The sequence below is a fragment of the Carassius auratus genome, chromosome 14 (genome assembly GCF_003368295.1).
Source record: "Carassius auratus strain Wakin chromosome 14, ASM336829v1, whole genome shotgun sequence".
Taxonomy (NCBI): domain Eukaryota; kingdom Metazoa; phylum Chordata; class Actinopteri; order Cypriniformes; family Cyprinidae; genus Carassius; species Carassius auratus.
The window spans coordinates 23690160-23713335 of record NC_039256.1 but is presented as its reverse complement, the minus strand read 5'-3'; the positions used below and the strand labels follow the sequence as shown (position 1 = coordinate 23713335).

The window sequence follows — 23176 nt, the reverse complement described above, 5'->3', positions numbered from 1 at the left end:
ACTTTCGACGCAAAACACATCAGCAGCTATTTCAGTACTATTGCCTAATACGCTTTAATGCCAAGATGGTAGTTTTAAATGGAATAAGCAACTATCATACAATTGTGTAGTTATGACTTAAATCACAATGTTCTTTTAATATTTTCCATGATCGTACTGCCATATAGAGATGGAGCAAAACAAACAAGTGCAGTTGGGAATGTACTTTTTATTACCATCTTATGTGAACACTCAATCAGAACTGTAGACATGATGTTTCGACTCACATTTTCAAATCTTTCAGGGTCACCCTCAAAAATGGAATGAAAAAGAGTTGGAAACTAGAGCAGAAGGGCAAGATGATCAAACGGGAATGTACACAAAGCTCTCCTTCATGAGACATTTACTTCAGTCATTTTCGCAAAATATCAACAATTTTATAATGGATGACAAAATTGACTTAAATCATCTTCCCTGTCACAGTAGATTAGAAAAGTTATAAGTGCCTGACGGTTTCATCCTGCTTTACAGGCTCAAAACATAGATCCCCTATCCACCCCAAAAACAGCATATTCAAGTTATCTAGACAACAAAAATTTTATCAATAAGACAAAATAAACTCACAGATTTAGTGGGTTATTCCCCAGTAAAACAATCCAAACCCTAGATCCCACATCAAATTAACTAACTAGGCCATAAGCAAGTAGAGCTTAATAGTAGTCTCCAGAACTAAAAACTGAACTCTTAACACCCCTGACGTACTCTTAGTAAACCATTTTTAGAGCGTTAACATTTCAGACAAACAGAATTGATTTGTGAACCTGTTGTGTTGTCTTATTTTTGCAAAATATCAATCAACTTCAGTAATGACTGGGTTTTCACTGTTCTCATAAGGTCTAAATTCAATTAACACTCTTATCTGCTGCCCTGAAAGGATTTAAATCCACTGCATGTTTCAGTCAATCTGACTTTAATACTACTTTTTCACTACACAAAATTAAAAACAGAGCTTTTGACTTTTGAATGACATTACTAAATTAAAAATGGAAAGCATTTACTGTCTGACCCTGCCAGTTGGATCCATTTCTTTTTTGCACTTAGAAATATTCTCTGACCCACTGCACCACTTGTTCACTTTTGAATTGTTGAATTTGTAAGTGCTCGATGCGTTTATGAATTAAGAGTGAATTTTTCAACTGATGAATTTTAAGTGATTTTTTTTTTAGGTCTCGTGTCATCTGGCCCGGGCCGCTGTAGAGATCCAGTGATCTACTGCAGCAGCAGGGTCCAGTCGGCCCCAGCATTCATCCCAGGTTTCCGGAGGGTTAGCACTGACATGGAAGTGTCAAACTCAAAGTCCACAGTGGTTTCTTTGCCTGTTTAACAGATCATAAGATGATTAGCATGCCATACAATCTGACACATTGAGGTCATTTCTGATGTAATACAAGACATTCTTTTTCTGATATTACAATATTCAACATCTTACCATCCACTTTAAGAAGAACCTTGCTGGGTTTGCTGGCACCCAAAATGAGAACCTTTTCAATCCATGATGATGTTAAGAAATTACAGTCTGGGCACAGGTTGCTGTGATGAAAGAAAGCATTTGAGTCAAAACTACATACAGAATGGAATAAAAAAAGGTCTGGAGAATGAAGTAAAGGACATATTAATATAAATACCTGGAGGTGAGAGCATTGTTGGCAAAAGTGAGGCTCCGATGAATAAATTCTTTCTTTGTATCATAGTTAAAACTATGGCCATCATCAATGTAGAGCTCGCCTTTGGCAAATTTCTAATAAGTGTGAGAGAAAGAGAATAATTTTTATTCAATTCAATTATACTCTGTTTAATTATTTAACTGAAAGAACTTGTTCTTTACCTTAGGGCTAAGGGCCACATACAAGGTGTATGGGTCATTTTCCATGCAGGCAGAAGACCTTCGAACTCTGTCCTTCCGAGGAATGATAGAGCCACCACGCTGGAACACCGGGATCTTAAAAAAAAAAACACCTTTTAAAATGATTTAAAAACTCAAATTTAAATTTGTTTTCTTGACCAAGGAGAGACTCTTACAGAGCTTAGGGTGACTGGGATGTAGAGATTCTGTGCACCATTGTGTTTTTGAAAGGTGTGGACATCATACCAAACCTGAAAACAGACGAAAGGAAAAAAAAGTAAAAGAAAAAACAACAGTATGAAGCATGAGTTAATCTAATTATAATATTCAACATGCCATATACATTTTCACATTTAAGTAAATTTTTGACATGGATGAAAATAAAACATTTTAGTTTATGTCAAAGAACAACAAAACTGGTGGTACATTACTGGGACAAATTCTCATTCTAGCTAGCATTTCCTGAGAGAGATTTGGATTTCATCGACAGTATCACCTCTCCGGCTCCAGGCAGATAGGCTGTGACTCCACGAGACCCTTCCTCTGTGACTGGGTGGACCAACAAATCACTGCCTAAACAACAAAAAAAAACAGAACGCATTACAAAATTACAGACTGATTGATTATATTTGATATTAGAAAACATTTTTTTTAAATGTCTCACCAATTAGGAATTCATCATCAACGGTGAAAGTTGCCGTGTCCTTGGGATAATCAACCCAAAGAGGCCTGAGACACGACAGAAAAGAAAAAGTGCACTCATGTAAAAAGTAGCAGCACTTGACTATAAGAACAATGTAGTCTGTGTGAAATAATGAACAATATCATAAGCAAGCATTCACAGGGACCTCGCTCACCTCATGACAGGCGTTCCAGTCTTATGTGCTTGGTAGAGCAGCTGGTACCAGTACGGCAGAAGAGCATAACGCTGGCGGATCACCTCCCGGATGAGCGCTGTGTTCTCCGGCCCAAAGAGCCAGGGTTCCCTGCGTGTGGTGTCTAGATGAGCATGAGCACGGAAGAATGGCTGATACGCACCCGTCTGATACCAGCGAACCAGAAGCTCAGCGCTGGGATTCTTAAAAAAGCCACCAACATCAGCTGTATGCAAGAAGAGAGAAATGGTTAGCAGCATGATTACAAAATACAGGCATGTAAAGTTGCACACATGTCCACTGTTTTGTGTGTCATATTCATATAGTAGACTATTTAAATGATACAATTCTCTATCCATTGTGTGATTGATATTAGATGTTTTGACCAGTTTGATAGTGCCTTCGGCTACAAATTAAACCACAATGATTATTTTACTGTGTTAAAACACATTTTCCCCTCAAAATCAGCAAAGAAATAAAAGTTTGTGTCTAGTTACTACCACTGAGTACACAGATAATTACTGACCTCCACAAAACGAGACGCCCACAAGCCCAAGACTGAGACACATGGGAATAGAAATCTTGAGATGGTCCCACTCAGCTGCATTATCACCAGTCCAAACAGCACCTGATGAAAACACGAACCCAAATGTTTCTTTCACACAACATGTACAATAAAATAAATCACAAAGTCTCAAACTTTTATTTCCGTGTGCAAAATCAACCACATAAATTCACCATATCTCTGAGAACCAGCAAAAAAGGCTCTGGTCAGAACGAAAGGCCTTTCAACTCCACCAGATCGCTGAGTCTGACCTTCGGCAGTGGCCATTTGCTGCATCATACAAAGATAAAAGAATAACATGGAATCTGAAAAAATATTTAACGCAGGTGGTAGAGTATAAAATTATTGTAACAATATTATTTATTTTTGTCCCTTCTCTTCACATGGTTATAAAATATTCCACATTTTACCACGCATGGTTTCCTCACCACATAAAGTCCATAGATATTGTGGATGTCTCGGTGCTCCCACTTTCCATGCAGTGCATCTTTGTGCATAGTGACCTCAGGCCCATTGAACACAGACGGCTCATTCATGTCATTCCAAGTAAAGAGATTCTCCATCGAACCCTGAAAAGCAACATGTGAAGTTTTAGGATTTGTTTGGCCAAATTCAGAGCAGGACATTGGACCATTAAGATTTCACAGTGGAATGGAAACCAATGATTGACACAATGCCCTTCACAGTCTTCTGCATGCATTTTTTTTTTTTTTTGAGCAGAAGCACTTTACTCTTTTTGAAATATGTCATATGTAGAAGGGAAACGCAGCACAAGACATAAAAGCATCACCACATCCTGCCTGGGCTAGAAGTGGGGGAAAAAAAAGAGCTACAGCTACAACATCTGCTTCAATCAATTATTTGCAATTACTAGAATAATAGAATAAGAAGGAAATCAGTCAAGTTAACACTCTTTTGGGTCACGGGCATTATGATGTAACAGTTTCAGATCCTTCTCCTGGTTTAGGGTTTTCACTCTGACAAAATTGAGAAGAGACATTTCTTACCTCATACTGGTCATAAGCGAACATGCTGGCCCACCAGGCCCGCATTTCTGGATTGGTAAAATCTGGGTAACCCGAGTTTCCTGTGATAAGACCAGAAATGCATTTGCACAATATATGGAACATCAAACACCACTTTTTTAAATTAAGTGAAATTATTTAATCTATGGTTCAAAAGATTCGGGTCAGTTTTCTTTTTTAAAGAAATGAATCCTTTTACTCATTAAGGATGCATTCAATTGATCAAAAATGAGAGTAAAGACTTTTACATTGTTACAAAATAATTATATTTCAAATAAATGCTGTTCTTTTAAACTTTCCATTCAAAGAAGTCAAAAATATTAAGCAATACAACTACATTTAAAAACAAACGTCCCACCTGGCCAGCACCAGCCTTCATAATTCCTGCCATCTTTGTTCTTGACATAGAAGTCTTTTGAAGTAATCTCATTGTGGATCTTGTAGCCACTATCAACCCTGATGTGGGGGTCTACTATAGACACCATCTGTTCAAAACAAGATCATCATCACAACGGAATCCTTATGGAATGTTTAGAAGAAATTAATACCATACTGTAGCTCTACAAAAACTTTGGCTGACCTTGCGTCTCTTGTCCATTAGGCCCTGAAGCATCTCTTTAGGCTGAGGGAACTTGTGGGGATCCCAGGTAAAGTAGCGCTTGCCATCTGCATGCTCAATATCAAGCCATATGAAATCATAAGGAATGTCATGTTGGTCAAAGCCCTGGTCCACTGACTTCACATCTTCCTGGTCATTATAATTCCAGCGGCACTGGTGATAGCCCAGACTGGCGAGGGGAGGGAAAGCCTGGGTGCCTAGAAAGTGAAAAAAAAAAAAAATCCCCATAATATTTCTGACTCATGCCTGAAGATGGTTTAAGTGTAGGTCAGAGGTCATAGGAGACATTTACCTGTGAGAGAGGCGTATTGGGAGAAGACATCTGAGGGTTTGGGCCCAAGCATGATGAAGACATCGATGATACCGCTCTCAGAGATCCAACGGACGTCCGTCTGTGGCTTCTCACTTGAGCCTTGAACAAAGTCTAGCATCTTACCAAAGACAGTCTGAAAGAAAGACAACAGTAACAATGAAGTTATGAGATTGTTGTAAAATACACAAGAGATTAGAATAGAGAGAAGCCTAGTGGCCTCTTACCTTTCCCGCTGTATTAGAACTGATGTCTACCCAGGTCTCCGCTGCATTAAGCCAGAAAATACCCATGGTCCTCTGTGTATTATGAGCTAGCATGACAGGTATGGATCCATATAAGGCCATAGGGTTATAGAGCTCATACTGAAACACATCTAGGTTATACAGCCTGTATGGATCACCACCACTACAAAACAAAAACAAACAAAAAACCTTGCTTACTGATTTCATAGGACATGTATTTAGATTTCGGTGTATTAATATTAATTAATTTCTGTGTATTTCTGTGTATTAATACTCACTCTGTAGTTTTGAGTTTTAGGTCATCAGCATGCTCTGGAATACCGTACACATGTTCAACACCAGGCAAGGAGAAGTCTAAACTTATCGATGTGGGGCCTGAAGAAAATATTTAAAAATATATATAAACATTTAATTATTGTGTGATAGTGTAATAAAAATGAAGATAGCCTTGGGCCATCAATATGCTACAGTGTACTCTAAAATGTTAACTACATTAACTGTATGCACTATTGTTCGAATGTTTGGGGACAGTAAGATTGCTGTTGTTTTTAGTTTTTTGTCTGCAAGGATGCAGCATTGATCAAATGTGACAGAGACATTTACAATGTTGGAACAGACTTACATTACAAATGAATACGGTTCTTTTTAATGATCAAAGGGTCTTATCCCAGTTTTCACAAAAATATTATAGCACAACGGTTTTCAATTTTTCATTGACAATAAGCAGTAAATCAGAACGATTTCTGAAGGACCATGTGACACTGAAGACTAATGTAACGGCTGCTTAAAAAAAATGTAGTGTACACGTTTGCAGTCTCTCTCTTCTGGAAAATCAGACCAAAAATATTTAAAACTCTTATCACTACACAGGCTTTTGTCCAGTCAAACTATTTATAACAATGTAATCATTTATGACAGTGTTGCAATCAAACTTAACTTTACTAGTAGCTACAAAACTAAAAAGGATTACACCCTTCAAGGTGCTTTCTGTTTCAATAGAAACCATGTGAACACCAATTTACAATCTGTACTTGTCAAGTGATTTCATGGAAATGTAATGTAGGAACATACCATTCGGTTTAGTATCTGTGTGAGACTTAAACGTCTCTTCCCACAATCCATCTTCCTCTTTATCACGCTCTCCACCCTCATCCTATTGTGTGGGGGGGGAAATTGTGTTTTATTCTTTGTTTCAGTTCTCAATGTTACGCTTATCAGGTCACACTTCTTTAGTTACTATAATACTTTCACACATATCAGTGTTGCATAACCGCTACATAAAGCTGCTAAACCAGATCAAGTAAAGCAACCGGACATGTTGGTTCTAACTGAAGACGTGGCAAGATGACACTGAATCAGGTTCTAGTGTTATTTACCCAAGCACACCCACAAATGCATGAAAACAGTTACAGACCTTCTCCTCTTGCTGTTGATCTCCATCTACACTCTCTTTAACCTCGGCACCATCTGTTTGTGCTTGCCTTTGATAACACAACAAACATACAGACACAAAAGAGAGAATAAGAATAGGAGTAAATCATTGGCATTCATCACGTACATTTATAAAATCTCATCCACTCTGAAGCAAACTATCCTATACGCTGTCCTGCTTATGGGAGAGGACAGGGAATTATTTCAACCTAAGCACATGTTGAAACAACTCTGGGGTGAACTACCCTTTTAATTCCTTGTAGTAATAGCATTTTTTTTTTGTCAACTACACTACGGTTCAAAAGTTGTGCGTCAATAAGAAATACTCGTTTCTGAGGATCATGTGACACTTAAGACTGGGGGATGGCTGCTGAAGCCACAGGAATAAACTGCATTTTTAAATATATTAAAATAGAAAACGTTTTTTTTTAATGTAATATTGCACAATATTACAGATTTTTCTTTATTTTTAATTAAATGTAGCCTTGGTGAGGATAAAAACAAACTAGCAAAAAAATAAAAAATAAAAACCTTATCGACTCAAACTTTTGAACAGTAGTAGAGGTGTTCTTCATAGGCTTCCAAATAAAGCCCATTTTAGGAGAAAAGCTCAATACTCACGTGTCCTTGTGAAGACGCAGGTGCTCAAAGGCCAGCAGGCCACGCGAGTTGAGAGATAGCAGCACCTCTGGTCCCTCCATGATGTCCAGCCTAAATGGACGGGCACTAACAATCAACCTCTGATTCTCTACTCCCAGAGACAACACAACGCCATTATCATCCTTGGACAACACTGAGAGACTGGAGAAAGAGAGATACGGAGAGAGAAACAAAGACATACCAGGGAATCAGATGCAAAAAAAACAACAAAAAAGCAGAAACGAGCTGAGGTTACTCGGAGGAACACAATAAATCATGCATGTGTTCGACTGTTCTCTGAATGTCATTGTGAACGCTCAGATCAGAGACACACTCACGGCTCAGTAGGAGGCTCTGATATGAGCACGTCTGGAACCTCAAAGCGCGGCTTCAGAGGTTTCAGCTCATTTATTTTCACCCGCGTCATATTCCCCTGCAGTCTGTACAGCTCCAACAGCAAGTGCACCTGCAAAAAGCATTAGAGTGATCATCCAAAATCCTGGCCTTTGAGCAGGGACATAATCCCCGAACATGTAACAAGAAGGACAGACCAACTTCCTCTCTGATTTGGCTGTAAATGGAACCAGATAATCCACTGAATATCAAGAAATTTAACAAGGGGATTAAAAATATTTTACAAATTTCAGAATGAGAGCATGAAACGGACCTTGTTGTTGTCATTGATGAGCTGGAGGGTCAGTCGGGAGTCACTGAGCTCCAAAGTTTCCAGAAGAGCTCGATATGGGGACTGACCCGGCTTGAGTGCCCGTTGACGTCTATGGACAAACAGAGGGAAAAAAAATCATTCCATCTCTGCAGCCTTTGCAGACGCAAGTCAAGAACTCTCTCAACCACCAAAACAGAGTATATGGTGGATAACTTCAATTTTACAGAATACAGAATAATATTATCATCTTTCACAGGATTCTTAACATGCAATCCTAGTTGCACACTGTACAGTTCATCTGTAGTGTAGTGATTAACAGTATAACTCTGACATACTTGCAGAAAGCACTCTGATCACAGGTTTTAAAGTTTCCCCGATCCACAGCAAAGGCGCTGGTGAAAAACAGAAACACACAGACCACAGACAGCAGCCCCATCCTAAAAAAATAAAAAAAAGTACAAGAGGAGAAAGTTTTGAAGTAAAATAATTTACTGCTTTAGATCGTATTAGAGTAGTTAATGGGCAGGGTGGATTAACAATAAGAATCAGTGCTATGTTCACTTCCTTATTTTATGAGATTATAGCTTCCATGATTTAACAGCTTTTTATACTGAGCTATTTTTTATATTTGAAAAAAAAAGGTTTAACTTCTTGCACGTGACACAATCTGGTGTCAGCTGAGAAGGCATTAGATGCACGTAAAATAAAGTGCCCATGGTCAATTAAAATAATAATTAAAACAGCGGCGTTTTCTCAAGGAATGTATTGTTTATTTACTCGTTCGCTCCATAAAGTTTTACTTACCTTAATTAAAACATACCGGTGAAATTTTGGTCTCAACTAACGTTATATGCTGGATAAAATAATCTGTAAGGTCTTCAGATTTTATCTAGCAATACAATTTCGACCCCCGATTTGAATATTTCTTAAAATCTATCAATGCCAGCACATGGAAAAAAAAGATGCAATGCATGCGCAAATAATCCGTGCGATATAAAATATAATCGTGAGCTGTATAAAGACATCAAGGTCTAATGAATTAAAAGATGACTCGTCAAAAGGCCGGCGGTGGCTCAGCCACGCATTCACAATCTAACGTTATATTTGTTTCCTCGTTCAACACCTGCAGCAGCTTTACAGCCCAACTCTCACACGAGCTGCCCGCCAGTTCGCTTAAAATAAGGACGGGAATTTCTTACAAATTAATAACGAATTTATATGATAGCTTAAAGTCTTTGTTTTACCTTTCAATGGAGATAACCGCCATCTTGGACACACAGCATTAAGCCCAGCCTCCCGGAGGTCGGTTGGTTTGCGTGTTTGCAGGAACACTATTGGGTAACAACCGAATCCCCACAGGCCGCACTTACCATGGAAACCAACCCATCTGACGTGTGTGCTTGTGATGAAACTACATTATATTACAGATAGGCCGGGATCATTCAGCACAGCTGTGGTTCATTTCATGTTCATTTGATGATGAAAATTAGACATGACCTACATTAATAGCATAAATTCTGTATGCCATTGGTTAATCCCGTGCAGTTTTATGTAACTTTTACTTTTTGTAAAATTGATATTTCTGCAAAATAAACAACAGAATAAGAGGCATTTTAATGCATTTTTTATTTTTACAGTTGCCCACCCAACAACATCAACAGAGACAATGTGCAGAACTGCAAAAACAGAATTTTTGATCACACTGCCTGGTTTTCAGTGCTTAAAAATTCTACAGAAAGCTAGACAATATAAATGCTAGATACAAAAACAGATGTGATGGTTAACAGACAAGCAGTTCCCTACACGGTCACAATTAGGCTTTGAAGTGGTTTTCTGTTACTATTTTTTGACACTGAAAACTCTTAAAATGTAGAAATATCAACTTAACAGTTAAGATAACAATATGTAGAAAAATATCTTAATCCAAGAAGTCTGTGACCTCAGAACACCACTTCTCATAATTTGACAGTTGTCAAATTTGAAACCTCCAACAAAGGTGTCCCAGGCGGTCAATGTTCTTATGCAGAACACTATGGATGGGTGCAATATAGCGTGCAACATCACCGTCCCGTGAAAAGTCCCGAAAGAAAAGTCCTTGGTCAGCACAGAAGGTGAATTTTTGCGGCATTGGGCTGTTCCCCCGCATGTACTCCCATACACCCAACAGCAGAAGCCTAACTTCAAAGGGTGAGATGTGAGGGAAAACCTCATGGATGTTACTCAACACTGGTGGTAGTAGCTGACCTTCACCCATACATGATACGAGCAAACAGGAGGTCTGAAGGTGCCAGGGGGAGTCCAACACTGATGGTTCCCTTGATGCTTCCCAGTGAGCCAGTAAAGTGGAAAGTAGACCTCTTAAAATGACGGAGCAGTAGCACAGAGCTGGACGTCCAGCTGCAACAACACGGAGAAGATGGAACAGCACAGGATTTCCTTCGAAGCAACGACGAATGTGTATGTCTCGCTCAACTGTGGTTTTAGCATGTTCTTCTGGAGGCCAGGACAGTTCTCCATTTGCTACATCTGGACATATGTTCTCCACCAGAGTTACAGCAATTACCTTTGCAGCCTCAGCATTAATTGGGGGAAGTTCATCAGAAATGAGAGGTTCACTGGCAGGGAAGCGGCCATTAGTGGTACCTCCAGCAGAACCATTTCTAGCATTGCCACTAGGGCTTCCTCCACCTGAACTACAACACTGAACCATGACCGCAAACAAGGTCTGCATATTCTGATTGACTCTATCTGGGTCAGGTTGGGAAGGGGTGTACGGAGGTTTCAAACCCTTTCCAATTACTCCAGCATGAAACACAGACCACACGTTACCCGAGAAGTTAACAGAGGTGCCAAATTTGCAGTTGATGTCCAAGAGGGAGACGCCCAAGTCTGGAACAAGGTTGGATGACTGTGTGGTGTCATCACCTGGGTTCTCCTGCAGACCTCCAAACAAATCTCGGTTGCCTCTGTGCAGGGCTCCCTCCACTAGTTGTTGCAGCACAGCTTTAAGCGTTAAGGGAGAGTAGGCTGCAAGACGTGACAACAGTCGCATGGAGTAGCCCACCTCCTCTTCCCCTACCCTAAGACTTTCCCCTTGCTGTCGTAAACACACAAAGAAGTGTGACACTGCCGCTCTACATATCAGCAACAGATGAGCTGGAGAGCAAGCTCTGGGAAGCTGGCTACACGAAAGCAGACGGACAGCTGCCTTGGAGACCACTGTGTCGCCATGAAGAAGCAAAGGGCAGAAATCCTGAAGGTGGTTGGAGATGGCAACTCTGACTTGTGCGGCCATCGATGACTGAGCCGAACTCCCCGTTGCAGCCCCTCCATTTTTCCGATCCTCCTCTTGGCTCTGTACTGCAGTACCCAGGTTGTTCAGGAGCTGAGCTAACTGTTTGTTGTCAAGGGTTTGAGTGTGGATCTGGGCAACACAGCGGGCTATTGTGGACGGAAGCAACCCAGAAAGTGAAGTGGAAAGTGGGGTATACAATTGCGAGGCCAGAGCAAGCTCCTCTGGGTTTCGGGCTTGGGTGAAGAGCTGACACAAAGCTTCAGTGGCCACGCTCGGGCCACCATACACGGATAGCAGACACAGGAGCTGATGCAACCAGAGGTGCCTCTTCCGCTCAAGACGGAGGGTTTCGGCACACAGATCACCTATGTTTTCCTGGAGCTCCTCTAGAAAAGGGATCACTTGCAGCATTGCTTGGGCAGCAGAGGACTGTGGGAATGGTTCATCACCCTCTGGTCTGTTGTGCACCAACTTGTGAAGATGTAGCAGAAGCATTTGCAGTAAGCGGTCACAGGCTTCTCGAATACTATCATGGGGAGAGGGTGTAGGGCCTGATATGATCACTGACGATGGTGTAGCAGTGTCTGCAAGGAACTTCAGCACCCTTGCTCCACCTGAAGGGCTTTGGCTTATGAGATGCACCGCTAGACTCAACATATTCTCGAGCTCCTCCCGGGGAAAGGCCTGGAACTGAGCCTGTAGTTGAATTAGCACAGGCGGTCTGAGGAACTCCACCAGTTCTGCAGAAACGGCACCAAGGAGAGTGGGGGAAAGAGCAGCCAGTTGAAGCAAAAAAGGTACAGTGGCCCTACGGAGATGGGGGGAGTTCTCCCACCCGCCTGCCCCGGATGAATGCGGGGGCACATTTTGAGGGGGCGGAGACAGACTATCCTGAAACATCCTGAGAAGCTCTTTCTTGATGCTATCAGAATGTCTGGAGGCCAAGTGCCCCAGGATACCAACCACTGAGCCTATTTTGGGGACTCTGCTGCTCTTGTCTATTGGCTGCTGTTGGTTGATCTTCTCAGCAGAGGAATATCCGTGCGCATAAAAGTCTTTGAGGCCACAAGCCAGCACCCTGCTGATGATGGTGCCAGGAAAAGCTGAACCAATGTGGGCAACGACCCAATCAAAATGAGGTGAGTGCTGGACAGAGGTGTCCAACAAGGCATCCACACAGGCATCAGGGCACCAGGCCAACATGGCCGCTAGACACTGGGAGTAGCACTCCATAAGTGAGCGAGTGGCTGCACATGACATCCAAAGTTGCAGCAGCTCATTTAGGCTGGACGAGTGAGGAGCCGCTCTTCGTCCTGCATGCTTGCTGCTAAGCTGACCAAGAAGGTCAACAGCCCATGTGGACACAAGAGGAGCCCAAGCTTTAGGACTAAGCTTGATAAATTCAGAAAGTACTGCATGGATTTCTTTAATAACGTCCTCCAAATTGGATACACTGGTGCTGCCTCCTCCACTTGTACTGTTACCACCATTTTCACCTTCTGCCTCCAGGTCTTGCAGAAAGGCTGCAACATATTCATCATACACTCCCCTTAAGTGCTCCAAGACGGCTCCACGGCAGGCTGGGACAGTTCGAAGGAGGCGCACTGCGCAGCGGGCATGATCCCGAACGCTGAGTTTACGTCCCTGCGTCTGGTCAACGCCACTGATGAAAGCTTTGATTTCTAAAGCCAGCTCTTGAGGACTGATGAAAAAGAAAAAGGACAGTTAGAACACACAGAAATTAAATGTAGCACACATTTTGGAGATTTTCAAGATTTTTCTATATTGAGTATATTCAGAAATAACATGTCTAGCAGTCACAGCAGTATAACATGCTATCCTTCATTTAATACTATTTAAAAACATGCAGTTTTATGACTGGTAATTGATAAAAAACATGGAATATTTATAACTTTAAAAGTTATAAGTGCAAATAATTTATGAAGGAAATATCTAAATATATTGTAGCCAAAACAATGGCTTGATATATTTTACAACTGTGTTGATTAAATAACTGTCTCATATTAATTTTAGGTTGTAACTGTTGCTGAAATATCTTTTATAGGCTATTTAATATTCCATTCCAACTAACCCATATACAGTGTGACTCCATGCCACATTTTAGGAATGCTGTCAATAAATGTCAATGTGTTCCATACACTGTTTTCTGGGCAATAACTGTACAATTTTCTATTCATAAATATACAGAAAACTGCATATTTACTAGTGCTTTGGCAATGTAAAACCGTTTATAACGACAGGAAATTTTACTGAACCTGAAATAACAGAAATGCATTGACAGAGAAGGCAACGCGTGATATTGTTCGTAAAATGGATATACAGTTACAATGGGGATTTATGCTCCCAGTAGTTTTATTTATTTATTTATCTACCTTTACTAACATACTGGACTGAACATAGCAAACACCTGCTCTCTCTATCATTTAAGTTATATAAATCAGACTAAATAAACCACCTTCGTTCATGCCAGTAAAAAGATTAATATTTTGTTCATCATTCCGATAACAATGCAGTTTAATGCAAATAGGAATTCCTTCCATAAACTGATACAAAGTATTATAAGTTATTGGTAACATGTATGATTATTATATTACTGCTCACCTGTAATTGTTTAGAGGAGTGTGGCAGTGAGAAGTCTGCATGGCTGACAAGGCATTCCCCTCGAACATCGCAGACATCGTTTATGAACAGCTTAAGCCAAATACTCCATGCACAATATTTAATCTACACAAAACACAACTAATACAATGGAAGAATACGAGGGCAAAGGGGCAGTATTTGCAACTTTCGGCAATTTTTTAACACCGTTTCATCGAACGGTTCACTAAACACCGGAAGTTCTCGTGTATTCTTTCGTCAGAGGGAGAATGACGAATTTGCTACGTGTATCGCCCTCTGTAGTTTAGGAGTCATTATTGTCAAAGCACTCAAAACCTTCCTTTGAAAGAAACAGCACAATGGGCTGAGTGTTTGATGATGTTACGATGACAGAAAACACTTTCTTCCGTTGTGCTTTTCACAGTTGAAATGGTTAACTCAGGAATAAACCCTGGGAAATGTAATTTCGGGTTATTTTATTCCTGTTCATATTTTATGCTTGATTAATTTTAGATCACATACTGCATATTTCTAAAGTTAAAAGTTTTTAAACTTTTTAAAAGTAAAAGTTATTTACCTATTTATAAGACCAAAGTAAAAGTTATTTACTTATTTATAAGACCAATAACATTGAGCGCCCAAACAGTTCCCAGCAGGTGCGTCAATTATTTATAAGAACTGCTTGTCCAACATTGGAAAAGTTCCCACTCTAAACTTTGTTAGTTTGTTTTGTAGGAAGACCGATTACATGATTACTTGATTTTTACTACAATAAAACCATGTTTAAGGGAAATCTCACGTTGCAAATAGATATTTTTGTGCTGTTTTTGGGCTATACACTAAACTGATTGTTTTGCTCTGTAATTGTTTTAAACTAAAAGCGATCCTGCATACAGTTTTACTTTTGCTGGATTTTACAAGTACAATAGTATTTGCGTTATATCAGTAAAACAATATACTAATAGCCTACATTACTGATGACTCTATTTACTTATTTAATTATTTAATATATTACACCTCATATTGTCTCATAGCACAAGAAAAAGCCAGAGCCTGGAGACCTTATTGAAATCTTTCGAAACTTATATCAGCACTGGGCTATTTATGTTGGTGAAGGTTATGTGATTCGTTTCACCTGGCACCTCCCTGTGAGTCACTTACATTCCTCAAATCATGTCTATTTATAATTAACCTAAAATGACAATTAAGTCATCATTTACTCACCCTGGTGTTGTTCAAATGTCATATCCTCTTCTTGTTTGTTTTTTTGACCACATCCATTGTATTGTATTAAGTCTCATGACTGAGTTTACATTTCCATTTCTTTCAGATAGCTGAACCTGTTCAAGCTGGGTCAAAGTATAATATCAGTAATGCACACAAAAAAAACAACACAAAGGAGAAAGAAGGACTTTATCAAGTAGTTGGCAATAATGATCGATTACCATTATTGATTATTGATTGATGTCATCTACCTTATGAATTTAAAATAAAATATATATTTATAAAATAAATAATAGATCTCTGGTCTACAGATATCTTTTTAAACAATACATTTCTAATGACCTTTCAAAAACTTGTATAACTGTCTAATACAATCAAAACTTGACCAAATTGTTTTAACCTTTATTAATTTGGGTTTGTAGCCTATATCAGCAGACTTTATCATGCCTATAAATACATTTTAAAAATAGCACCACAAGTTGTTCCTTTATACAGATAACACAGTTTAACAAGACGGATAGCAAACAGGACTTCTGTCCATAAACTGAAGCAATGTTTCATTAGCTATTGGTAACCTGTGTGATTGTTCACCAAATCATTTATGTGTGTATGTATTCCATGCATAATATTTTATTTGCATACAGAATAAATACTGCAAATGTAGAAATGTCAAGGGAGAGTTTCGATGTGAACCATTTCAACACCTTTTAATTATTGACTCAACACACAACATTATTTAGCCATTGGGAACATACACTTACCACTCTTTGAAATGTAGGAGAGTTATTATTATCAGAATATAAGGTGCTCAACATTGTCCTTGACAACACTACATAAAATGGAGTGAGTCCCAGAATTATCCACTGCATATTTCTAAATCCTAGGTTAAAGGGTTCATGTGATGCGATTTCAAGTTTTCCTTTCTCTTTGGAGTGTTACAAGCTGATTGTGCAGAGTAAGGTAAGATCCCTGAAGTTGCAAAGACTAAAGTCTCAAAGCCAAAGAGATATTCTCTATCAAAGTTAAGACTCATAAAAAGTCTATTGAGGTGTAACTGTAAAGTAACAACAAAGCAATGTGTCCAAGTCCACTGACAAGTCTTTCCTTTCTCTCTCTCTCTTTGATACCACACAAGTATTTTTCTACTAGATATTTAATGACCCTTTAAGCACTTTTATAACTGTGTATTATACCCTCATAAAAGGCCTCATTCAAACACGCCCCACATGTCTACGTCACTATGTGGAAATATTTGTGTAATGCCACTCAAATGGTTTCAGTAGTGTTGAATTAGCCATGTAAGGGAGATGTGTGTTTTTAGGCCAAAGCAAACACACTTTATTTGGCCTTGAGAAAGTAAATGCATTTAGGAACCTTTAAGATTACTTACAAGTTACTGTACAATAGAACAGGAACATATTTTATGGATGACCGTTTTGTGAACTTAGGAGAGAGGAGGTCATTCTGACTCTGTCAGATGTCTGTTTGTAAATATAACATTATACAAATATATTAAAGGATTTACAGATGGAAACAGTCTTAATGGGTTTCTTATTATGGGTATGTGAATAAAAAATTGTATTAACAAAAATGTGAATTTCTTTTTCAAAAAGCAAAAATAAAGAATTGGATTACTGTACTTACACTTATGGATATGAAATTTAGCAAAAATTTAAATTAAATGTAGAATGTAGTATTCTTTAGTTTTATTTGAAAGGATATTAGTAAAACCAAATAAAACATGTTCTAAGCACAAAGAAAATGTAGGGTCAATGTTATCAATTCTAAATCTAGTCAAACCTCTCCAAAATATTTTAACATTAGAGTAATAGGCTACCAAAAGAAACGAGACAGTTTCAGTCCTCATATTACAACAATAACAATTCAAATCAATATTATTTTTAAATTATTTTTAAATTTAACAAGACAATTATTTACTGAGTAATATCTATGTCAAATTTAAAAAGTTACTTCCTTCACTTTTTTTTTTTTTTTTACTTGGTATTTGTTTGGCGGGGTCCAAATGTCCTTCTATAATAAACCTTTAACTAATCTGTTTCCATCAATTATACAGTTTGGAGAAGAAACAATATATTTTTAAAGTAAGGAACGAACAGTTTTATTAACTTGCATATTTCTAGTGGCAATATAAATTTTCCTAATATAAGTATGAAATAAATCAAATGCAGATGGGGGTGTAAAACTGTTTTGGGTATCAGCTCTGATTAGGTAGCCTAATACCAGTGGGGAGAAAAGTTATGTTTATATAACAGAGACCAAGCCAGAAACACTGTCTTATGAAAGCATGATACACTTAAAGGAATTTGATAAATTTTATGGGGAAAGGGCCAGTATTTGCAACTTCAACAGTTTCATCGAACGGTTCACTAAACACCGGAAGTTCTCGTGTATTCTTACGTCAGAGGGAGAATGACGAGTTTGCTACACTTATCGCCCTCTGTAGTTTAGGAGTCATTATTGTCAAAGCACTCAACCTCTTTCTTGGAAAAAAAAAATGCAGAATGGACTGAGTGTTTGATGATGTTATGATGACAGAAAACACGTTTTCCCGTTGTGCTTTTCACAGCTGAAATGGTTAACTCCGGAATAAACCCTGGGAAATGTAATCTAGGGTTATTTTATTCCAAGTTCTTCACTGTTCATATTTTGTGCTTGATTAATTTTAGATCACTGCATATTTCAAACGTTAAAGGTTACAACACTGGAAAAGTTGCCACTTTACCGTCCACTCTGGTTTATCTTAAACATACTAAAAGCAGTCTTCTGGATGTAAATAGTAAAAATAAAACGTCCGTAAAAGTGTAAATATATTTTCAATTGTTTCAGAAGAACACCAACAACTTTTAAGGGCGTCTCTATCCGCACGGAATGTTTCTGATTGGTCGAACAGCGCTATATGCTCTGATTTTACTTCAGCACCACCATCACTGCGACTGCTGCGTACTTGTAAGTATGATACCTTAATTAGTGTAACCTACTCAATTATCAATACTTTGTTCAAAGCATGTATCGAAGAGTGCATACTTTGTTAGTTTGTTTTTAAGGAAGACCGGAGTGAGTTACTCCTACATCATCTTTCCGTTGATTCAAATGAATTTAATCACGATTACATTAATGTACATAAAAAGTTATTGGTGTAATTTAGAGATTATGTTCCTTCAATTTTAGAGATTTAAATTGTCCAATGAAAAAAATGCTTTATTATGTGTTTCTAACAGGAAAGTGAACGTTTGAAGTCGCCATGTCACAGGTAAATATTTTAATTAAAGGAAATAATAAAATCCATGAAGAAAATTAACCATGGTTTTAGGCTACTATAAAAACACGAGCCAAAAAACATGATTACTTGATTTTTATTACAATAAAACCATGGTTAAGGGAAAGTTCACGTTGCAATTATATATATTGATGCTGTTGTGGCTATACACTAAACTGATTATCTTGCTCTTTGCGCTTACTGCTCAATGTCTGTCTCAAAGTAATTTACAGTAAAAGAGATCCTGTGTATAGTTTCACTTTTGCTAGATTTTATCTTGGCTACAAGTACAATATTATTGGGTTATCTCAGTGAAACAATATAATAAAAGCCTACATTACAGATTACTCTATTTACTCATTTATTTAATATATTATCACATGGTATTGTCTCATAGCAGGAGAAAAAGCCAGAGCCTGGAGACCTTATTGAAATCTTCCGAGGCACATATCAGCACTGGGCTGTTTATGTTGGTGAAGGTTATGTGATTCACCTGGCACCTCCCTGTGAGTATTTTACATGCATCAAATAATTTTTATTGAGCTTAACTTGAATACGAAACATTACATGTCTTTCTCTACAGCTGAACACGCTCAAACTGGAGCCTACAGTATGATGTCAGTATTAAATGATAAAGCCAAAGTGAAGAAAGAAGAGCTTAATAAAGTAGTTGGCAATGATAATTATCATGTCAACAACCTTCTAGATGGGAAATATAATCAACGTCCTGTTGAAGATATTCTACGGGATGCACACAGTTTTGTGGGAAAAGAACTTCCATATTGTGTCTTTAGTGGGAACTGTGAGCACTTTGTTACAGAGCTGAGATACGGAAAAGCAGAGTCCCGACAGGTACAGTTGTGTGGCATAACCTGGCATATTGAGATTATTCACACAAGTACTGTAACTAAATTACTCATAAATGTCTCAAATTTGCAAATCACTGGATTTTATGTTTTGTGAATTAAAAAAAATTGATTTACATCAATTTATTGTCGCAAAAGCAACAACTTTTCACAGTGAATTAATTTAAATATTTTTTGTTTATTCTAATAGGTACGAGTCGGAGTGACGGCTGCAGTTGTAGGTGCTGGTGTAGTGGCTGGCATTGGAATCGGTGCTTATGTCATTTCGAAATTTGCTGGTTCAAAAAAAGACAAGCAGACACAATGAATATAATGAAATAAAAACTGGTACTGGGTTATTTAAAGCCAGTAAATTGTTTGGTGCATTTTATTAACTTTAAATAATAATTAAAAAAAAAATTGGCACAGCCTTTGTTTTATGAATATGGAGAGATTATAGAAATGTAATGTCTATACTACGTAAAGTAACTCAACAATAAAGCAATGAGCCCATAGTCCACTGACAAGTCTTCTTTCCCTCTCTCTCTCTTTGACATCACACGTGTATTTTTCTACTAGATATATAATGACCTTTCAAGCACTTTTATAACTGTGTATTATAAGCAAAATATAGAAAGCTGAATATAGTGGCATCATGAACCACCATAAGAAAGACCTGCGAGTCATTAACATTCCTTAAATGATGTTTATTGATAATTAAGTCAAATCTTTCCAAAATATTTTAACATAAGAGCAATGCCAAAATAAATGAGACAAAGTTTCAGTCCTCATATTACAAAAATAACAATTCAAATCAATATTATTTTTAAATTTAACAAGACAATTATTTCCTGGGTAATAAAATCTTAAAAGTTGCCTCGTTCACTTGTTTACCAATAGGTATTTGTTTGGCGAGGTCCAAATGTCCTTCTATAATAAACCTTTAACTAATTTGTTTCAATAAATTATACAGTAGAGAGAAGAAAAATATATTTTTGAATTAAGGAACAAACATTTTTTTTAACATTCATACTTCTAGTTGCAATACAAAGTTTCCTAATATAAGTATCAAATAAATCAAATGCAGGAGGAGGAGGGGGGGGGGTGTAATATTGTTTTGGGTATCAGCTCTGAATAATGACAATACCGTGGCAATAGAATCCGTGACAATACAAACGTGTTTCTGAAATTCCATGGACAGCTAGAAACTCCGAATAAGTGAGGAACTTGCCTTCTTGATTTAATAATTGACTGACTCGTGCTTGCTGAAAACCAATTTGTACAAAATTATTATTTATTTTTATATAATATTTAATTTTTATATAATATATTGTAGCCTAATTTTTCCAAATTAGGTACAGAGCATTAAAGTTATGTTTATAATTATGTTAAAATTAGTTTATTATAGTTATGTTAAAGTTAGTCCTGATGCAACTGATGAAACATAAGTGAAATTGTATATATTATAAATTCGAACAGCAATATCACTTTAAGGATGTCCACCAATGATCTCTCTCAGCGCCGAGTTACCCTGCAGCTGATTGGTCGACATCAACAGTCAGCGGGTTTGCTCTAATGATGTTATTTTTGCTTCAGACGCGCATAACGTTACACGGATTGTAGCTCACCGTGACAAACATCATTATCTGTAAGTATGATTCATTCGTTATAGCACAGGGTTACTTAATTAACTCGATTAACTCGGAATGAAAACCGCCGATGCCTGGATAGTTTGTCTGTTTGTTAATTTTGCATGACGTCAGCTTGTCGACTCTGTTCCTACAACCTGCTATTATTTTTTCCCGATACGCCAACATATTATATTCACTTACATAGAAATGTGATTATTGTCATTTTCAGAATGTGCCCCATATTCGTTGCCATCTAAACCTCATTTTGTATGTAATAAACGACATGTATAATGTAATGGCAAATATTTATTTGTGTCCGGATCACTAATGTCGTTTATGTGTCTCTCATAGGAGAAGAGTAAAAACAACAGTTTTTGAGGTTGTCATGGCACAGACAAAGGTAAATTAATTTTAATAATCTGAAACGAACTGAATTGTAACAGTAAATGTCGAAAATATCATGTTAGTGCTGTTGTTATTTAATAAATCTCAGTGTGTGGTACTGTTGTACAGTTAGGTAATTATGTAGGCTTATTGCTCAAGGTCTGTTATGGAGAAATTTTAATATTATAAGCTGCAGAGAATGTTTAAAAGTGTATGAGACAGGATTTTGTTTTCCTGGCCAACAGAAAGCGCTCTGTCAAGAGCTTATGTCTTTGCACATTTACTGTTATGCAAAGTAACAAAACCAAAACACTTTCGCTTTCTTTTTCTTTTCTATTCTGAAGTGCAATAATATGTTATTTTAGTCAAACAATATGATATATTATTGTCGATCTGAATTACTTTTTAACAAAATATGACATCTTATATTGTGTCCCTTTTATGATCAACAGCCAGAGCCTGGAGACCTTATTGAAATCTTCAGAGGCACATATCAGCACTGGGCTGTTTATGTTGGTGAAGGTTATGTGATTCACCTGGCACCTCCCAGTGAGTATTTTACATGCATCAAATTATTTTTATTGAGCTTAACTTACATTGAATGTGAAATATTCCATTCAAGTCTCAAGAATGACATGTAATGGTCAAGCACTTTACAGACTGTGTTTTTGCTTTTCTTTCTCTACAGCTGAACATGCTCAAGCTGGAGCCTACAGTATGATGTCAGTATTATGTGATAAAGCCAAGGTGAAGAAAGAAGAGCTTTATGAAGTAGTTGGCAATGATGAATACTGTATCAACAATCTTCTGGATGAGAAATATGAGCCACGTCCTGTTCGAGAGATTCTACGGGATGCACACAGTCTTTTGGGACAAGAACTTCCATATTGTGTCTTTAAAGGGAACTGTGAGCACTTTGTTAACGAGCTGAGATATGGAAAACCACAGTCCCGACAGGTACAGTTTGAACATCTCAGAAGTAATAGTGTGAAGTAGTGAATAGTGCTTTCAGTAATTTCTCCCAAATAATTTGAATCACAGTATTGCAGCACTGTTTAATATTGATTTAGTCATTAGTGATGGGTGCTTTTCTTATACAGTGAATTAATATAATACTTTCTGTCCATTGTCATAGGTGCGGAAAGCGGTGGAGATCGGTGTTGGAGTTGGTCTTGCTGCAGCAGCTACCTTTGCCGTTTTTGCTGCTGCTGCTGCCATGTTTGGCTCAAAAGACAAACAGAAACAGAACAAGTGAAGACTGGGGATTGAAGAAGTGAAGGCACAGTTGTGGAACCTTTGATATTTAAAGTCTTTAAAATGTTTCTAACATTTAACAGAAATAATTAAAACATTTAATGTATTGATTAGGCAGGCTTAGTTTTATGAGCACAAATGGAAATATTCCTAAACAGAACACAAGAGATGGTCAGCAACCAAACAAAACCCCATCTGTTCTGTTGTTTGATAACAGTGGTGCATTTACTACTGACAAATCTCTCATCATTATACACATTTCTCTTTCTACTGGTTTCCTATTAACACTTCAAGCACTTTAGTAGTATATAATAAAAAAGAGCAAGCCTAAAATAAACTGCCACTGTTGCTATTTTTGTGCCATTAAATATTGGACATCATATACAGTA

At 37.8% G+C, this 23176-nt stretch overlaps 4 protein-coding genes across 4 annotated transcripts; 2 read left to right on the top strand and 2 right to left on the bottom strand.

Annotated features, from left to right (window-relative positions):
- Positions 1–188: 188 nt before the first annotated feature.
- LOC113114076 (neutral alpha-glucosidase AB-like) lies at positions 189–9649 on the bottom strand. Its single transcript, XM_026280800.1, has 24 exons — positions 9503–9649; positions 8594–8695; positions 8259–8367; positions 7930–8057; positions 7574–7753; positions 6936–7002; positions 6593–6674; positions 5800–5896; positions 5504–5684; positions 5259–5412; positions 4928–5163; positions 4706–4832; positions 4330–4409; positions 3751–3891; positions 3496–3592; positions 3284–3385; positions 2740–2983; positions 2547–2611; positions 2379–2455; positions 2059–2133; positions 1865–1978; positions 1665–1777; positions 1469–1569; positions 189–1355 (listed from the first exon to the last, which is right to left on the bottom strand). The coding sequence occupies exons 1-24, from the start codon at positions 9523–9525 to the stop codon at positions 1249–1251; spliced, it is 2802 nt and encodes a 933-aa protein (XP_026136585.1). The 5' UTR covers positions 9526–9649; the 3' UTR covers positions 189–1248.
- A 214-nt stretch (positions 9650–9863) lies between these two features.
- ints5 (integrator complex subunit 5) lies at positions 9864–14434 on the bottom strand. Its single transcript, XM_026280799.1, has 2 exons — positions 14176–14434; positions 9864–13255 (listed from the first exon to the last, which is right to left on the bottom strand). Exons 1-2 carry the CDS (start codon positions 14250–14252, stop codon positions 10231–10233), a joined length of 3102 nt encoding a protein of 1033 aa, XP_026136584.1. The 5' UTR covers positions 14253–14434; the 3' UTR covers positions 9864–10230.
- A 4201-nt stretch (positions 14435–18635) lies between these two features.
- On the top strand, positions 18636–19886 carry LOC113114515 (HRAS-like suppressor 3). The gene is made up of 4 exons (XM_026281427.1): positions 18636–18667; positions 19071–19179; positions 19257–19525; positions 19730–19886. The coding sequence occupies exons 1-4, from the start codon at positions 18659–18661 to the stop codon at positions 19844–19846; spliced, it is 504 nt and encodes a 167-aa protein (XP_026137212.1). The 5' UTR covers positions 18636–18658; the 3' UTR covers positions 19847–19886.
- Positions 19887–21046: 1160 nt separating this feature from the next.
- Positions 21047–23176, top strand: rarres3l (retinoic acid receptor responder 3-like). Its single transcript, XM_026280798.1, has 5 exons — positions 21047–21166; positions 21501–21549; positions 21986–22082; positions 22222–22490; positions 22669–23176. The coding sequence occupies exons 2-5, from the start codon at positions 21535–21537 to the stop codon at positions 22786–22788; spliced, it is 501 nt and encodes a 166-aa protein (XP_026136583.1). The 5' UTR covers positions 21047–21166; positions 21501–21534; the 3' UTR covers positions 22789–23176.